Raw genomic sequence first — 19,634 nt, 5'->3', positions numbered from 1 at the left:
CGAAATCCAGCATAAAAGTAACAAAGAACATAATACCAACAGTCAAATATGGTGGTGGCAGTGCGATGGTCTGGGGTTGCTTTGCTGCTTCAGGACCTGGAGGACCAGGAACCACAGATTCTGAACAGCTTTTTGAACCTCAAGTCTGGTGTGTCTCTCAAACAATACTACAGTAACATTACTGACATCTAGTGACCAGTATGGAATACTACATATCATCCCAGCAGCTTTATATGCGTCTTATGAATGCCTTAGAATGGTATTTTACTTAATTTAGCAATTTTTATGCTTGAAAATGCAAAATTTAGGTAAAACAATTAAAATATTCTTAAATATGCAATTTCTCGACTAATAGACTGTATTCAACCATTTTTGAAAATAGATTTTTTTATAATATAAGTCGCTCTGGAGTATAAGTCGCAGGAATAGCTAACCTATGAAAAAAAGTTCGACTTATAGTCGGGAAAATACGGTACTTAAAATATTCTTGAATATGCAATTAAATTAAAATATATAAAAAATAAATTAAGTATTTTTTATTTAATTTTATTTAATTTAATTAATTTAAAATAAATTAATTAAAATATGCAATTTCTCGACTAATAGGCCATATTGATTTTTTTTAAATAGACTGAAGCTGCAAAATGGCAAGGGATTACTGTATTTATATAAATACATAATTAAATTGCACAAGGCCAAAATGCATAATTAGGTCAAAAACATACATAAGTCGCATTTTTTGCGGGTAATTTATTTTAGAAACTACTTGACGAAAACCGACATTACGTCTTCTTGGAAGGCAAGTTCTAACAATAAAATAATAAAGAACTACTTAAAAGACTACTTAAAATATTCTTGACTATGCAATTAAATTAAAATATATAAAAAATAAATTAGGTATTTTTTATTTAATTTAATTTTATTTAATTAATTAAAAATTAATTAATTAAAATATGCAATTTCTCGACTAATAAGCCATATTCAATGTATTTTTTTAAATAGACTGAAGCCGCAAAATGGCAAGGGATTACTGTACAATGCCGAAAAAATACTTCCTGCGTTGATGTTATTTTTCTGGTGTGTGTGAAGCACCGTAGCATAGCTGAGCTACCGGCAAGATTCCCCTTGCTAAATTCTCCTGAGAACCACGCTGTCTCCACGCACAGCGGTTGGGAGGGCGAGGACATATGCTCGAGTTCGACAGAGCTTCACCGCCTTATGTTGATACTTAGAGCCGTAAAGGTGATTCAAATACATTACCGCCCGCCCGAGCAGCTGTAATGCAGCATAATGCAAGCGCACAGTCCCCGAGTCACCTTGGAGCACTGGCATTCTTTCACTTTGGCTTGCAAAAAAACAGAAAAGGCCACATTTTTTTTTTGTCTCTGCGAGTAACAAGAATAAATAGTATCTACTAAAAGATGTCTGTGAGCAAACAGTTTGCAGGTGGGAATATTTGCACTAGCGGAGAAAATTCATGTCTGCTCAGCATAACCTTAACCTAGCATGAATATTACGGCATATAGACAATCATTTCTGTGGACTTTAGATGTCCACCTTGGAGTATTGGGGCTACACTGAGGAACTCAAGAGATGTGTAATTGTAAGAGGTCAATGTCAAAATTCCCATACATATAAAATGATGTCTTGGTTTGCTTTATTTTATGCATAATAGTAAAATGGTAATTTTTTCAGAAAATTAAGACTTTTTTTATTGTGATACATGACTTTACTCATAAATTACGATTTATGTAATTTTTTTCAATTACTGAAACCTTTTTTTTCCACAATATTACATTATCTGTATAACTGTAAGAGCTCAATGTCAAAATTCCCATACATATAAAATGATGTCTTAGTTTGCTTTATTTTATGCATAATAGTAAAATGGTAATATTTTTCAGAAAATTAAGACTTTTTTTATTGTGATACATGACTTTACTCATAAATTACGATTTATGTAATTTTTTTCAATTACTGAAACCTTTTTTTCCACAATATTACATTATCTGTATAACTGTAAGAGGTCAATGTCAAAATTCCCATACATATAAAATGATGTCTTAGTTTGCTTTATTTTATGCATAATAGTAAACTGGTGGCATTTTTCAGGAAATTAAGATTTTTTTTTATTGTGATATATGACTTTGTTCATAAATAAAGATTTATGTACATTTTTCTTATTACCAAAACATTTTTTCCACAATATTACATTATCTGTATAACTGTAAGAGGTCAATGTCAAAATCCCCATACATATAAAATGATGTCTTAGTTTGCTTTATTTTATGCATAATAGTAAAAAATTTTTTTATTGTGATATATGACTTTACTCATGAATTACGATTTATGTACATTTTTTTGATTACTGAAACCTTTTTTTCGACAATATTACATTATCTTTGTATATTAAAATAGTTTTTCTCTATGTTTCCTTATACTGCTTTCTTATCATTTTTAGTTTGCAGCCAGTTTTTGCAGTCATTTTTTTTTTCCATTTTCATTTTTCACTATGCTGGAAAAATTTAGGACACCCCTGCACTGCATGTTCGATTCCGGTGCCTCAGATTAGAATGGTGATTCAAGTGTAATATCTGTGTATTTTTATGAGAATGTATCATTTACTTATTTAGCTGCATTGTTGAATTTTTTATAATATTCGGGTTCATTAAGAATCGTAATCAGAAGTGGCCAGCTTTAATTGTGGCGTAAATGTCGTTCACCTTGTTATGCAACGGGAATAAGTTGTTACAGTATACGGTGTATGTGAGCTGGATTCTATCTAATTATCATTTCCTTTTAACAGCTTCCTTGGCTGCTCGCTATAATTTGCTGAAATCATCTCATTTCCTGCGTAACCTTCATGAATAAATTACTAACTTGCATCAAAACAACTCCAGTACCAACAATATTCCGAATAGAGATCAACACTTTCGACATACACGAGTATGTCCGTGTTTTAGACAGATACAGTGGAAGCGAGGGGTGTTTTCTTATATAATATGCTATTTATTTACAAGTACAAGTACTTTGAGGAGTATTTACTGACAGTTCGGCAGTACTGTACCTCGGTCATAATTTGAATGCTGATACGCATATTAATTTCTGTTATTGTAACATTCTGCTGGTTCTACACGGTGACATGGCTCAGATGGTGGATTGGTCATTGGTCAACCTTATGGTTGCTGGTTCGATCCTCAGTACGAGTATAAGCATTCAACATATTCGGTCTGGCATTTTAAAATCCCAAATTTTCCAAAAAGCAACATTCTCTGATGAATAAATGAACTATGGAAGATCATCCGGTCATCTTCCAATCCAATGGTTGCTGGTTCGATCCTCATTCCTTGTGTAATCGTTTAACGTTAAAACGTTAACGTAAAAAAGTGTTCAGCTCATGTATCCATAAGGACCTCTAAAAAAAAAAAATCGCCATGTTTTTAACCATCTCCCAACCTTATGGTTGCTGGTTCGATTCTCAGTTCTAGTATAACCGTTCAACATATATGAACAGTCCGACATTTTACAATCCCACATTCTGATGGGAAATCATCCACTCATCTCCCAAACCGATGGTTGCTAGTTCTGTCCTCGGTCCTAGTATAATCGTTCACAACATATATGAACAGTCCGACATTTTAAAATCCCATATTTTGGTAGGAAATAATCCGGTCATCTCCCAAACCGATGGCTGCTGGTTCGATCCTCAGTCCTAGTATAACCGTTAAACATATATGAACTAAATGAACAAATTAATTAAAATCCCATATTTTGGTGGGAAATCATCCGCTCATCTCCCAAAACCGATGGCTGCTGGTTCGATCCTCAGTGCTCGTGTCATCGTTTAACATTCTGCTGCTAACTACTGCCGTATTTCTCAAATGCTTCAAAACATCCCAACATAAAAATGTTCAGCTCATGTATCTGTGGTCGTCTCCCAACCTTATAGTTGCTGGTTCGATCCTCAGTCTAGTAAAACTGTTCAACATATATGAACTAAATGAACGAATTAATTAAAATCCCATATTTTGGTGTGAAATAATACAGTCATCTCCTAAACTGATGGTTGTTGGTTCGATCCTCAGTCCTCGTGTAATCGTTTAATATTCTGCCGCTAACTAGTCCCGCATTTCTCAAACGCTTCAAACCATCCCAACGTAAAAATGTTCAGCTCATGTATCTGTGGTCGTCTCCCAACCTTATGGTTGCTGGTTCGATTCTCAGTTCTATAGTATAACCGTTCAACAGTCCGACATTTTAAATTCCCACATTTTGGTGGGAAATCAATGCTAATCTCCTAAACTGATGGTTGCTGGTTCGATCCTCGGTCCTTGTGGAATCGTTTAACATTCTGCTGCTAACTACTGCCGTATTTCTCAAACGCTTCAAACCATCCCAACGTAAAAATGTTCTGATCATGTATCCGTGGTTGTCTCTCAAACTTATGGTTGCTGGTTCGATCCTCATTTCTATAGTATAACCGTTCAACTTATATGAACAGTCCGACATTTTAAATTCCCACATTTTGGTGGGAAATCAAGGCTCATCTCCTAAACTGATGGTTGCTGGTTCGATCCCCGGTCCTCGTGTAATCGTTTAACATTCTGCTGCTAACAACTCCCGCATTTCTCAAACGCTTCAAACCATCCCAACGTAAAAATGTTCAGCTCATGTGTCTGTGGTCGTCTCCCAACCTTATGGTTGCTGGTTCGATTCTCAGTCCTAGTATAACCGTTCAGCATATATGAACAGTCCGACATTTTAAAATCCCATATTTTGGTGGGAAATCAACGCTCATCTCCTAAACTGATGGTTGCTGGTTCGATCCTTGGTCCTCGTGGAATCGTTTAACATTCTACTGCTAACTACTGCCGTATTTCTCAAACGCTTCAAACCATCCCAACGTAAAAATTTTCAGCTCATGTATCTGTGGTCGTCTCCCAACCTTATGGTTGCTGGTTCGATCCTCAGTCCTCGTGTAATCGTTTGTTTATGTTTATGTCGCTAACTTCTCCCATATTTCTCAAACGCATGCCAACATAAATATGTTCAGCTCATGTATCCGTGGTCGTCTCCCAAAGTTATGGTTGCTGGTTCGATCTCCATCCAGTGAATAGATTTCATTGGGATCTTTCTACATTTCAGTTCATGAAAAAGTGAAAAAAAAGAGAGGGAGATTCCTCCGATTGGACTAGTGGACACAATGGCAGCGCTGCTTCTTCCACTAAAACACTGGAATAGTTGAGGTGCCATGCAGCCATGTTTTATTAAAGCAAAGCCACTCAGGGTTATAAATACCCCGCAGAAAAGCACTAAAACTGGCTCTTCTGTGAAAAAAAAGTCCTCTTGTTCTAACGGTAAATGTCTGCATATTAGCAAAAGAATAAATAAAAACAATACCAGTGTGATGCAACATGTACTGCTAAGGGGAATCGCTGCAATAAAAACATGTTCTGTACATGCCTGCAGGCCGCACCTGCCTGTCTAAGCTACAGCAGTAAAAAAAAAAATAAGCCAATTCATGAACCCTGCTGACAACACTGGCCCAATTACACTGACAAGGCCAAAACATGAGAGGAGAATACACACAAAGCCGTAGACACACAAACAGAGACGATGAGCCAAGAGGACAAGGAGGAGGAGAAAGAGGAGGAAAGCACCGCCATGGCACAGACAACCATGACAATTAATATTAAGGAATTGTGGTGGAAAAAAAAAACAACACACGCATCTTCAAAAAGACGAAACGTTGGCTCTTGGAGAGCACAATATCTCAACGCAAGCAGGACTACTTTTCATGAAGACACTGCTGTGATCGTGACGTTGCTTTCTCAGGTCTCCAAACACACACAAACACCCAACAGTGTGCATTTAATTGCCCTTAAACGTGTCGGAAAACATCTTATTACTTAATAATAACCTGGTCTCTTGCCTAGGCTGCTTTCTTTAGAGTCAGAGGTACATTGAAGCATTTATTCATCCTCTGGACAACTTTAAAGCACATTTGGATTCGATTAAATAGGGTTTAATCTCTAAATCGATTAATCTGAAGGTGGTTGTTTCGATTAATCGAGTAATCGGTTTGGTCTGCTCGCATCGATGACTCAGGAAATGAATAAATATTCACATTTGAGAGGCTGATAGCAGACATTTCTTTAATCAAACACCGAAATAGTTGTTGATTAACTGGATAATTGATTAACCATCGATTAATTGTTGCAGCTATTGAAATAATACAGCATGTTGCAGAAAGGCAGAATAATATTCATTTTTAACATACTCGTTTCAATTACAGAAAATTTAGACAATTTTTTTTATTTTTGGACGAATAAAAGAAAAATAAATTTTATATATTTAATGAATATATTTATTTAATAAAATAAATTTTAATTTTATATTTAATAAAATATAATTTCAGTTATAAATTGCCTTAAAACATCATAAATCATGATTTTTATTATTTTTTGCAGATATACAAAAAATAAATTCATTTTTTAAATGTTTTAAGAAGTTCAAAACATATAACTCAAATAAAAGAATAAAAATAAATAAAATAACATTTAATTTTGTATTTAATAAAATATAATTTAAGTGAAATTACCATAAAACGTATCTTTTTTTTGCAGATATACACAAAATAAATTGATTTTTAAATTTTTTTAAGAAGTTCAAAACATATAAATCAAATAAATGAATAAAACTGAATAAAATAAAATGAATTAAAATATATTCAATTAAAAGTTAAATAAGCTCTGCTTTTTCCTTCTCCTTTTCAGCCATGATAACGTGCAAAAAGATACATTTAAACATAGACAAAGAATTAGGAATATGTCAAAGTCTTGTTATTTCCAGCCAAACTAAACTAAAAGTGGTTGGGGGGTTAGGGGCGGGGGTGGGGGGGTATAAATAATTTGTAGCAAAGCTACCTTACGTGTTGACTATAAATGTTACAAAAAGAAGCAAACATGGAGCAGCACCTAAAAAGCATCATCGACCAAGACCTTGAGTCCGAAACCCTTACAGAATTCCAAGACATCCATCCAGCGGTCCGCCTACTTTTTTACAAAGTGGAAGTTTTCGAGGAGGGGCAACATCACGCAACATGCGGGGATGGCGGGATGGCGGGATAACGGTGCGGCATCATTCCCCTTACCTGGTTATAGCTGTGCACGGCTCCTCCGACCTGCCCGCTGCGCTGAGGAGAAGCTGCGGAGATGTTGTCGCTAAGGGCGAGGGTCTGGTTGCTATGGTAGCTGGCAGAGTACTGAAGCGAAGCCTCCGGGGTGGAGTTAAGCTGCAAGGAACTCTGGGAGAGAAGCGCTGGTCCTATGGACGACACAGACAGGAGTCGGTCGGATGGGAGGATGTCGTGTGTGTGTGTGTGGATGTGGATGGGAAGGCTGAGGAACGGGAAGAGGAGGGGGGGGGAATTCAAAGAGCAGTCATGGCAAAGAGTGAAACGGGGAAGAGAGCAAGAGAGAGAGGGGGGGGGAGCAATTTAGAGCAGATAGTGCAGCAGTGCAGCACTCCGAGTTGGAGATGGCATACATAATTTATTAGCAGAGGGAAAGAGAAACAGAGGAACAGAGAACATGGGAGGAGGAGGAGGAGGAGGAGGAGGAGGAGGAGGAGGGAGAGATGTGGCGAGGAAGGCTGAAAAGAAGTTGTAATAGACAACCCGAAATCTTGCCCCCCCCCCTGTTAAAAGTTACCTGCCGACTCCGACGAACCTCCGCTTGAACCCTTTCTTCAGGAGACACGGAAGTTATACTTGGGTGAAGAATTGTCAGAGCACATTGAGATGCCTTCATGCCTCCAAGCGGCGTCGGAAATCTCAATTATTTCATAATTGAGCGGAATAAAAACTCAAAAGTAAGTAAGTAAAAAGAAGTTCTTCTCCCTCGCATCCAGTGTGGAAGCGGTAAATTTTCAACCTTTTCAGTTGAAATTACAGTAGATAAATTGGAGCCTGGGCTGCACGGCGGTCGAGTGGTTAGCACATAGACCTCACAGCTAGGAGACCAGGGTTCAATTCCACCCTCGGCCATCTCTGTGTGGAGTTTGCATGTTCTCCCTGTGCATGTGTGGGTTTATTCCGGTTTCCTCCCACATTCCTAAAACATGCTAGGTTAATTAGCGACTGGTATGAATGTGAGTGTGAATGATTGTTTGTCTATATGTGCCCTGTGATTGGCTGGCCACCAGTCCAGGGTGTACCCCGCCTCTCGCCCGAAGACAGCTGGGATAGACTCCAGCACCCCCGACCCTCATGAGGATAAGAGGTAGAAAATGAATGAATGAATAATAATAATAATAATAACTAACTAATCAGTGTGAAGTTGGTGGCGTTATTATAAGCGGTTAGAACGCAGGCCTCACAGCTAGGAGACCCAGGGTTCAATTCCACCCTCTGCCATCTCTGTGTGGAGTTTGCATGTTCTCCCCGTGCATGCGTGGGTTGTCTCCGGGTACTCCGGTTTCCTCCCACATTCCAAAAACATGCTAGGTTAATTAGCGACTCCAAATTGTCCATAGGTATGAATGTGAGTGTGAATGGTTGTTTGTCTATATGTGCCCTGTGATTGGCTGGCGACCAGTCCAGGGTGTACCCCGCCTCTTGCTCGAAGACAGCTGGGATAGGCTCCAGCACCCCCTGCGACTCAAAGCATATTCACATATTCAGCTGGAATTTTCTGGCAGCACTCGTGCAGCCCCGGCTAATTATCCCGGTGTTGCCGACAATAACATGGTAAATCTATGCTGCTATACAAACTGTACTCCGACTATTCTAGTCTTCCGATTGTGTGCCAGGGAGTTTATTTTTCCAAAATCCCGGAATAGTCAACGGTGTGGATCGGTGATCTGCATTTCTGTTCATATCACGTTGTGTTTTATTCAAGGGCAGTTAGGTCCGTGACTTGTGCTCTCATCGCTCATAAATATTACATGGGGCGCCTATTTTTACTCTCAGGCCGTCGCTTGTCATTCCCAACAAAAGGATTGACACGCTTGCGATGTGTTTAATCACAGCTCTAACGTAGGATGTTCAATTACTTCTTTCAAAGAAAAAAAAGGGACGTGGTCTGAATAAGCAGGGGAATGGCTGTGGTGCAAAATCATATTTAAAAATGTTAAATAAGTAGGAATACACACAAGACGAAAAAGGATACTTTTCACTCCTACATTTGTTGCTAACATCTCAGCTGCTGATTTGACTTTATTTCCATGATATCGCTACTTTTTTCCTGCCTAATTTTTAAAAAAAATCAGCACTTTATTCTTTAAAATTGCAGAAGTTATTGTGAAAATTATTATAATTGTAAATATTTTTGTCTAATATATATTAGAATATATTATTGTAATATTTCTACAATTTCTACTTTAAATTACTGTTCTTTTTCATTTTTTTCCTCTCGATTTTGTCACTTTTCTTGTTTAATGGTTAAAAAAAAAAATTTAATCGTTTAAATTATTACATTTTTAATATATAAATTAAATAATCAGCACTTTATTCTTTAATATTGCAGCAATTATTGCAGCAGTTATTTTGAAAATTATTATGCTTGTAAATATTTGTCATTACATTATTCTAATATTTCTACTTTTTCTACTTTAAATTACTGTTCTTTTTCATTTTTTTTTCTCTTGTTTTTGTCAGTTTTCTTGTTTAATGTTTTTTAAAATAATTTTTAATATATAAATTAAATAATCAGCATTTTATTCTTTAATATTGCATTATTGCAAAATATTCTTTCCAAAAATCAGCACTTTTAATTTTAAATATTTTTTTAAATAAAATAATATAATATATATATTATAAAATAATATTATGTATTTATATAAATATAATATATTATAATATACATAATAATACCATTTTAGGGCTAATTAAAATAGGCCTAATGACGCCACTGACCAGGAGTAGTAGTAGTAGGCTAATATTAGCCTGCTCATTGGCTTGCTTATTAGCCTGCTTTTGCTCGATTATATGAAATTTGTCAGACATTTTTTTTTGTAAAAAAAATAATCAAAAAATGTTAAATTATTTATTTTAAATAATATATAATAATATATCATATAATATTACATAATATAATACATATAATATAATAATATATACACATAATATACATAATAATTATTTTAAATTATTTAAGGGGGCTTAAGAACATTTTAGGGCTAATTAAAATATGCCTAATGACCAGCACAGCAAGTAAACATTGACGAACGGGCGTCCTTTCACAGTCCAACAATGAACGTCTACCACACCAAAACAAACGTGTTCTTATTTGGTAGTCTCTATCATCCGATGGCTCTCTCTCCGTGTGAGCCTGCGGACTCCGATCAAACTCCGAGGCTTCTCGCCTTCACAAAATGCTCGTCTTATCCCATCCCCATGCAAAGCCTGGCTTTTTTTTAATAAATTATTAACACATACATTGTGTGAGTCGGCGCTCTCGGAGCCGTCAAAGCTAGCTTTTGGTGTTTTTTGCGGTATGAAAAAACTCGAAAGATATGCACATGTTTGTTGAGTCGGTGCATGTGAGGAGAAAAAAAGCGGGTTGTGGAAGTCGGGGGTTGAACAGGTGTTCCATGCATTTATAATTAGCTGTGTGTGTGTGTGTGTGTGTGTGTGTGTGTGTGTCTATGACACATTACACATATCTCCGAATATGAAAGATTCACAATCTCACACTGCAACTTGGCATACATACATAGATAATGGAGATTCCTATTTTTCACCCCCCCCACCCCCCCCCCCCCCCATTGCATGATAAGTTGAATTTATCTGCATCACCACATTGAGCTACATGTGAGAGCGTCCCATTTGCAAAACAGCTGGAAGAGCCACAATAGCAGCAATCACAAAGGCATCAAATTCCATAAAAGCGCTATTCTATTTCCTGTTAGCATGATACGGCTTTCAAATGATCTCTCGCTACGTTGCATGTGCTTACACATGCAAAAACCTGTTTCTTATCTAAACAAACCAGCGGTATAAAACGTGTCAGACCTCGCCGGCTTTTGAGCTATCGCGGCCAGAATAGACATTAGCATTAGCATACGCTACATTTACTATAGAGTATACATCATGTTTGCATAATGAGCAACCGTTCATCATATCTGGCGTGCATCAATTTTATGCTCTTTAATGTTGCCTACTTGGTTTGTACCATTTGCACATTCATGCATTGTACAAAACAAGAACACAGATTCTCAACCGGTGGATCCGGACCCAAAAATGGGCCATAAGTCCATCTGGGTGGCTAAAATACAAAGTAACATGTTACAATAAGGTACACAAAAGTACAGTAGTTAATGAGGAACGAACCTACCTACATAACCCTAACCACTACTCATTTCTTCCTCAGTAACTACTCTAAATGTATGTCCCTTAGTTCCTCAGTAACTACTCTACTCGTTAGTTCCTCATTAGTACTTCATTAGTTCCTCAGTTACTACTCTAAATGTATGTCCCTTAGTTCCTCAGTAACTACTCTACTCATTATTTCCTCAGTAACTACTCTAAATGTATGTCCCTTAGTTCCTCAGTAACTACTCTACTCATTATTTCCTCAGTAACTACTCTAAATGTATGTCCCTTAGTTCTTCAGTAACTACTCTTCTCGTTAGTACTTTAGTTCCTTAGCAACTACTCTACTCTTTAGTACGTCATTAGTTCCTCAGTAACTACTCTAAATGTATGTCCCTGAGTTTCTCAGTAACTACTCTTCTCGTTAGTACTTTAGCTCCTTATCAACTACTCTACTCTTTAGTACGTCATTAGTTCCTCAGTAACTACTCTAAATGCATGCCCCTTAGTTCCTCAGTAACTACTCTTCTCATTCGTACTTTAGTTCCTTATCAACTACTCTACTCTTTAGTACTTCATTCGTTCCTCAGTGACTACTCTACTCATTAGTTCCTCTTTAGTTCTCCATTAGTTCCTCAGTAACTACTCTACTCGTTAGTCCTTCAGTTCCTGATCAACTACTCTACTCTTTAGTACTTCATTAGTTCCTCAGTAACTACTCTACTCATTAGTTCCTCATTCGTACTTCATTAGTTCCTCAGTAACTACTCTGCTCATTAGTTCCTCTTTAGTTCTTCATTAGCTCCTCAGTAACTACTCTACTTGTTAGTTTCTCTTTAGTTCTTCATTAGTTCCTCAGTAACTCCTCTACTCTTGAGTACTTCATTAGTTCCTCAGTAACTACTCTACTCATTAGTTCCTCTTTAGTACTTTTAGTTTCTCAGTAACTACTCTACTCATTAGAACTGTAGTTCCTTAACTACTCTACTCTTTAGTACATCATTAGTTCCTCAATAACTACTCTAAATGCATGCCCCTTAGTTCCTCAGTCACTACTCTACTTGTTAGTACTTTAGTTCCTTGTCAACTACTCCACTCTTTACTACTTCATTAGTTCCTCAGTAACTACTCTAAATGTATGCGCCTTAGTCATTAGTTCCTCATTAGTTTTAGTGTTAGCCCAATTCAGGTTCCACAAACATGCTGATAAACACACTCACGTTCCACGCTGTCAAGGATTCCTGATTCCTGGAGGGAACGGATGCAGGAATCCACCAACTCCAAACCGGTGGTCAACTCATCCTCAATATCCTTTTGTCCATCTGCTGAGGAAAGACAACATGCCATGTCATAACAGAATTTGGCTTGGTACACGCCAGAGTAGTAACACAACCAATGTTGTAACACCGACAAGGAGCAAAGTGCTCCGCCTGCAAGGGAACTACGGTGATCATGGTCTTACCTTGAGCATTCCAACGAAACTGCTCATCTGCCGAACTGCAAAAGGAGGACAACACACACAAAAAAGAGACATTACTTTGTTGCAAAAAAAAAAAACTGCATGTCTTACCTCAACTTATAACACAACACTAATAAGTCAAACCATCCTCTTTCACACAAACGCTGATTTCACTTGGTGACATGGCACTGCATAATGCGTCTCGACACTTGTTAAACAGTGACAACAGAATGGAGGCATTTCAAATCAACATGAAATTGACCATTTTCAGTGTCAAATAAATGTCTATTTAGAAAGGAAACGCAGACTTTGCTTTGTAATGGCTTTAAAACAGTGGAACCTTGGTTAGCATCAGAATGTCCGACTCTAACTGAAACGTACTCTAACCAAATAAATTTTTCCCATTAGCAAATTTATAATTTTACATACAGAAAACAATTGAAAACGCATATAAATGACAGATGAAAGGGATGAGTGAATATTGAAGACATATTTTGTAATAAAAATACATAAAGAACACACTCATGCAGTGTATTAGCATTGACAAGATGTGTGGCATATTGTACACTAACCGGAAAATGTACGCGAATACAGTCATAGATTTTCAACACAGACTTTGCATTGCAATGGCCATAAAACAGTGGAACCTTGGTTAGCATCAGAAGGTCCGACTCTAACTGAAACATACTCTAACCAAATACATTTTTCCCATTAGAAAAATTATAATTCTACATGCAGAAAACAATTGAAAACGCATATAAATGGTAAACGTACACAAATATAGTCATAGATTTTCAACACAGACTTTGCATTGCAATGGCCGTAAAACAGTGGAACCTTGGTTAGCATCAGAAGGTCCGACTCTAACTGAAACGTACTCTAACCAAATACATTTTTTGCATAAAAAAATTATAATTTTACTTGCAGAAAACAATTGAAAACGCATATACATGACAGATGAAAGGGATAGATGAATATTGAAGACATGTTTTGTCATAAAAATACATCAAGAACACACTTGGACTCATGCAGTGTATTAACATTAAGAAGATGTGTGGCATATTGTACACTAACCGGAAAATGTACGCGAATACAGTCATAGATTTTCAACACAGACTTTGCATTGCAATGGCCATAAAACAGTGGAACCTTGGTTAGCATCAGAAGGTCCGACTGTAACTGGAACATACTCTAACCAAATACAGTTTTCCCATTAGAAAATTATAATTTTACATGCAGAAAGCAATTGAAAACGCATATAAATGGTATACGTACGCAAATATAGTCATAGATTTTCAACACAGACTTTGCATTGCAATGGCTGTAAAACAGTGGAACCTTGGTTAGCATCAGAAGGTCCGACTCTAACTGAAACGTACTCTAACCAAATACATTTTTTGCATTAAAAAATTATAATTTTACATGCAGAAAACAATTGAAAACGCATATAAATGACAGATGAAAGGGATAGATAAATATTGAAGACATATTTTGGAATAAAAATACATCAAGAACACACTTGTACTCATGCAGTGTATTAACACTGACAAGATGTGCGGCATATTGTACACTAACCAGAACATGTACGCAAATACAGTCATCGATTTTTCAACACAGACTTTGCTTTGCAATGGCCATAAAACAGTGGAACCTTGGTTAGCATCAGAAGGTCCAACTTGAACTGAAACGTATTCTAACCAAATAAATTTTTCCCATTAGAAAAATTATAATTTTACATGCAGAAAACAATTGAAAACGCATATAAATGGTATACGTACGCAAATATAGTCATAGATTTTCAACACAGACTTTGCTTTGCAATGGCCGTAAAACCTTGGTTAGCATCAGAAGGTCCAACTCTAACTGAAACATACTCTAACCAGATACATTTTCCATTCAGAAAAATGATAATTTTACATACACTAACCGGAAAATGTACGCAAATAGTCATAGATTTTCAACACAGACTTTGCTTTGCAGTGGCCATAAAACAATGGAACCTTGGTTAGCATCAGAAGGTCCGACTCTAACTGAAACGCACACTTTACATAACCGTCACTTCCAAGCGTTTAAATCTCACGGCGCCCTCTGCCGTTCCGAGTCAACATTTCCTGCCGACTTGCTGCGCCGCAGATTTTTGGCACGGAGCTCAGAGCGTCATTTTTATGGATCTGTCCTTTGTGATGATATACATCCGCCCACTGATGGTTGTCATAACAACCATCAGTGCTTCATCATTGTCAGGGTGACACGATAACTAGAAGCTGTCAATCAGAGCAGACGGCTTTGTCTTTGTGTGTGTTTGTGTAGGTTTCTGCTTTTTTTGTGTGACGATTTTGTGTACCGTAAAAAAGGTAAAGTTGTGTTCCGGTATCATGCGGTGTTGTATTTTTTTAATACTTTTTATACCAGAAAGCCGTCTATTGTGCTCCCTCCCTGCGGGTGCTGAAGACAAACTTTTGTGAATGTTGACAGTTCAACGGTCCAGTTGGAAGACAAACAAAACTTGTCAAAGTTTTTGACTGAAAGTACCTTCAATGCGTGGCTGCTGACAGCTGCGACAAAGAGGAGCCATTTGCACTCAAAACGGGAGAAAACAATGCGACACGGGACAGAAAATGCGGCTCTCACTGCATTCTTAAAGGGGAACCATTATGTTCATTTTTGTTGTGGCTGCATGGTGGAGGAGTGGTTAGCACGCAGACCTCGCAGCTAGAAGACCCGAGTTCAATCCCACGCTTGGCCATGGAGTTTGCATGTGTGGGTTTTCTCCGGATATTCCAGTTTCTAAAATTAGCGACTCCAAATTGTCCATAGGTATGCATGTGAGTGTGAATGGTTGTTTGACTATATGTGCCCTGTGATTGGCTGGCCACCAGTCCAGGGTGGACCCCGCCTCTCTCTTGCCTGAAGACAGCTGGGATAGGCTCCAGCACCCCCTTTGTGAGGATAAGCATTAAAAAATTAATGAATGTATTGAATTGTGGACTCCTATAGAGCAGTTACACACAATAGCTTTCTAGATCTTATAGAATCTGCACCTATTCCAGCGACATTTCCTTGGATTTGTGCTTCCCGCCGAAACGGTCTGTTTTAACGTCTTCTACACAGAATATAAACAGTTTTTCTACCTCTTATGGGAAGAAGTGATTTGGTTAGAGTGTGTTTTGGTTAGAGTCCGACCTTCTGGAGTTAACTGTATGTTCTAAAGTACCCCAAAAAGACTTACAATCCATGTTTTTCACAGACTCCAGATTGGATTTGTGTTTTAACATCTTCCACACAGAATATAAACAGTTTTTCTACTTCTTATGGGAAGAAGTGATTCGGTTAGAGTGTGTTTTGGTTAGAGTCGGACCTTCTGGAGTTAGGTGTATGTTCTACACTACCCCACAAACACTTACAATCCATGTTTTTCACAGATTCCAGATTGGATTTGTGTTTTAACGTCTTCCACACAGAATATAAACAGGTAGTCTATTTCTTATGGGAAGAAGTGATTCGGTTAGAGTTTGTTTTGGTTAGAGTCGGACCTTCTAGAGCTTCTGCAATACCCCACAAACACTTACAATCCATGTTTTTCACAGATTCCAGATTGGATTTGTGTTTTAACGTCTTCCAAACAGAATATAAATAGGCTTTCTACTTCTTATGGGAAGAAGTGATTCGGTTAGAGTGTGTTTTGGTTAGAGTCGGACCTTCTGGAGTGAACTGTATGTTCTACAGTACCCCAAAAACACTTACAATCCATGTTTGTCACAGATTCCAGATTGGATTTGTGTTTTAACGTCATCCAAAACTAAAAGGAAACTGGCTTTCTACTTCTTATGGGAAGAAGTGATTCGGTTAGAGTTTGTTTTGGTTAGAGTCGGACCTTCTGGAGTTAAGTTTATGTTCTACAATACCCCAAAAACACTTACAATCCATGTTTGTCACAGATTCCAGATTGGATTTGTGTTTTAACGTCATCCAAAACTAAAAGGAAACTGGCTTTCTACTTCTTATGGGAAGAAGTGATTCGGTTAGAGTTTGTTTTGGTTAGAGTCGGACCTTCTGGAGTTAAGTTTATGTTCTACAATACCACACAAACACTTACAATCCATGTTTTTCACAGATTCCAGATTGGATTTGTGTTTTAGTAACGTCTTCCCTTACGGGAAGAAGTGATTCGGTTAGAGTATGTTTTGGTTAGAGTCGGACCTTCTGCAGTTAAGTTTATGTTCTACTACAATACCCCACAAACACAAGCCATGTTTTTCACAGATTCCAGATTGGATTTATGTTTTAACGTCTTCCACACAGAATATAAACAGGCTTTCTACTTCTTATGGGAAGAAGTGATTCGGTTAGAGTGTGTTTTGGTTAGAGTCGGACCTTCTGGAGTTAGGTGTATGTTCTACACTACCCCACAAACACTTACAATCCATGTTTTTCACAGATTCCAGATTGGATTTGTGTTTTAACGTCTTCCACACAGAATATAAACAGGTAGTCTATTTCTTATGGGAAGAAGTGATTCGGTTAGAGTTTGTTTTGGTTAGAGTCGGACCTTCTAGAGCTTCTGCAATACCCCACAAACACTTACAATCCATGTTTTTCACAGATTCCAGATTGGATTTGTGTTTTAACGTCTTCCAAACAGAATATAAATAGGCTTTCTACTTCTTATGGGAAGAAGTGATTCGGTTAGAGTGTGTTTTGGTTAGAGTCGGACCTTCTGGTGTAAACTGTATGTTCTACAGTACCCCAAAAACACTTACAATCCATGTTTGTCACAGATTCCAGATTGGATTTGTGTTTTAACGTCATCCAAAACTAAAAGGAAACTGGCTTTCTACTTCTTATGGGAAGAAGTGATTCGGTTAGAGTTTGTTTTGGTTAGAGACGGACCTTCTGGAGTTAAGTTTATGTTCTACAATACCACACAAACACTTACAATCCATGTTTTTCACAGATTCCAGATTGGATTTGTGTTTTAGTAACGTCTTCCCTTATGGGAAGAAGTGATTCGGTTAGAGTATGTTTTGGTTAGAGTCGGACCTTCTGCAGTTAAGTTTATGTTCTACTACAATACCCTACAAACACAAGCCATGTTTTTCACAGATTCCAGATTGGATTTATGTTTTAACGTCTTCCACACAGAATATAAACAGGCTTTCTACTTCTTATGGGAAGAAGTGATTCGGTTAGAGTGTGTTTTGGTTAGAGTCGGACCTTCTGGAGTTAGGTGTATGTTCTACACTACCCCACAAACACTTACAATCCATGTTTTTCACAGATTCCAGATTGGATTTGTGTTTTAACGTCTTCCACACAGAATATAAACAGGTAGTCTATTTCTTATGGGAAGAAGTGATTCGGTTAGAGTTTGTTTTGGTTAGAGTCGGACCTTCTAGAGCTTCTGCAATACCCCACAAACACTTACAATCCATGTTTTTCACAGATTCCAGATTGGATTTGTGTTTTAATGTCTTCCAAAACAGAATATAAATAGGCTTTCTACTTCTTATGGGAAGAAGTGATTCGGTTAGAGTGTGTTTTGGTTAGAGTCGGACCTTCTGGAGTGAACTGTATGTTCTACAGTACCCCAAAAACACTTACAATCCATGTTTGTCACAGATTCCAGATTGGATTTGTGTTTTAACGTCATCCAAAACTAAAAGGAAACAGGCTTTCTACTTCTTATGGGAAGGAGTGATTCGGTTAGAGTTTGTTTTGGTTAGAGTCGGACCTTCTGGAGTTAAGTTTATGTTCTACAATACCCCACAAACACTTACAATCCATGTTTTTCACAGATTCCAGATTGGATTTGTGTTTTAACGTCTTCCATTATGGGAAGAAGTGATTCGGTTAGAGTATGTTTTGGTTAGAGTCGGACCTTCTGCAGTTAAGTTTATGTTCTACTACAATACCCCACAAACACAAGCCATGTTTTTCACAGATTCCAGATTGGATTTATGTTTTAACGTCTTCCACACAGAATATAAACAGGCTTTCTACTTCTTATGGGAAGAAGTGATTCGGTTAGAGTGTGTTTTGGTTAGAGTCGGACCTTCTGGAGCTTCTACAATACCCCACAAACACTTACAATCCATTTTTTTCACAGATTCCAGATTGGATTTGTGTTTTGACATCTTACACACACAATATAAACAGGCTTTCTTATGGGAAGAAGTGATTCAGTTAGAGTTTGTTTTGGTTAGAGTCGGACCTTCTGGAGTTAACTGTTAAACACTTACAAATCCATGTTTTTCCACAGATTCCAGACCAAAAGGATCTTTAACAGCTCGTTGCCGCATACAAACTACTACCGTGCATACAATTGTGTCGTAATTGCCGTGTCATAAACGCATGCGTCTCAGGTTAGTGTGATGCGTTCGGCTATGGAGCATCTGCTCTGTGTGTGTGTGTGTGTCTGAATCACCCAGCTATTATAGCTATCATGGCAGTTAAGCGATCGCTGCCTTGCACCCATACAGATAAGATAAACTTTATTAATCCCCGAGAAGGGGAAATGCATTTGTCTTAGCATAAAAGCACACACACACATTCATGAAAGCCTGTGGCAGGAAGGACTTGCGGAATATCTGCATGCATAATTCACCAGCGACGTGTGCCCTGACACGGGCTGTGTCCTGTGTTATTATGAGTGGGAAAATTTAAATTATAACTCCGAGGATCATTACAACAAGATGTTATGACATAATGCACGGGTACAGATTAAAAGCTTTGCGTTCCCTTGGTGAGAAGTTGCAATGCAAGTATATTCCAACTCAATACACAAATATGGAATAAAACATGGAGTAGTCAGTGTACAGCTGAAAACGAAGCTGCCATACGGCCTAGTTCCCCCCCCCCTCC

At 37.6% G+C, this 19,634-nt stretch overlaps 1 protein-coding gene across 5 annotated transcripts in view; it reads right to left on the bottom strand.

The window, feature by feature from the left end:
- The window catches only part of ctnnd2a (catenin (cadherin-associated protein), delta 2a), a 259,425-nt gene that overhangs the window by 140,850 nt on the left and 98,941 nt on the right, over window positions 1-19,634 (bottom strand). For 3 of the 5 annotated variants that reach the window (XM_058060561.2, XM_058060564.2, XM_058060563.2), the window contains exons 4-6: window positions 12,777-12,811; window positions 12,535-12,639; window positions 7,154-7,326 (exon numbers count right to left, since the gene is read on the bottom strand). In XM_058060561.2, coding sequence (XP_057916544.2) covers window positions 7,154-7,326; window positions 12,535-12,639; window positions 12,777-12,811 — 313 coding nt within the window. The remainder of the gene's footprint in view (window positions 1-7,153; window positions 7,327-12,534; window positions 12,640-12,776; window positions 12,812-19,634) is intronic. The other 2 variants (XM_058060562.2, XM_058060565.2) reach the window with 1 other exon arrangement.

The sequence above is a fragment of the Doryrhamphus excisus genome, linkage group LG5, assembly GCF_037039965.1.
Source record: "Doryrhamphus excisus strain RoL-2023G ecotype Guam linkage group LG5, RoL_Dexc_Guam_v1.1, whole genome shotgun sequence".
Lineage (NCBI taxonomy): Eukaryota > Metazoa > Chordata > Actinopteri > Syngnathiformes > Syngnathidae > Doryrhamphus > Doryrhamphus excisus.
Note: the sequence above shows the minus strand (reverse complement) of the source record. Positions and strands in the feature narration are given on the sequence as shown.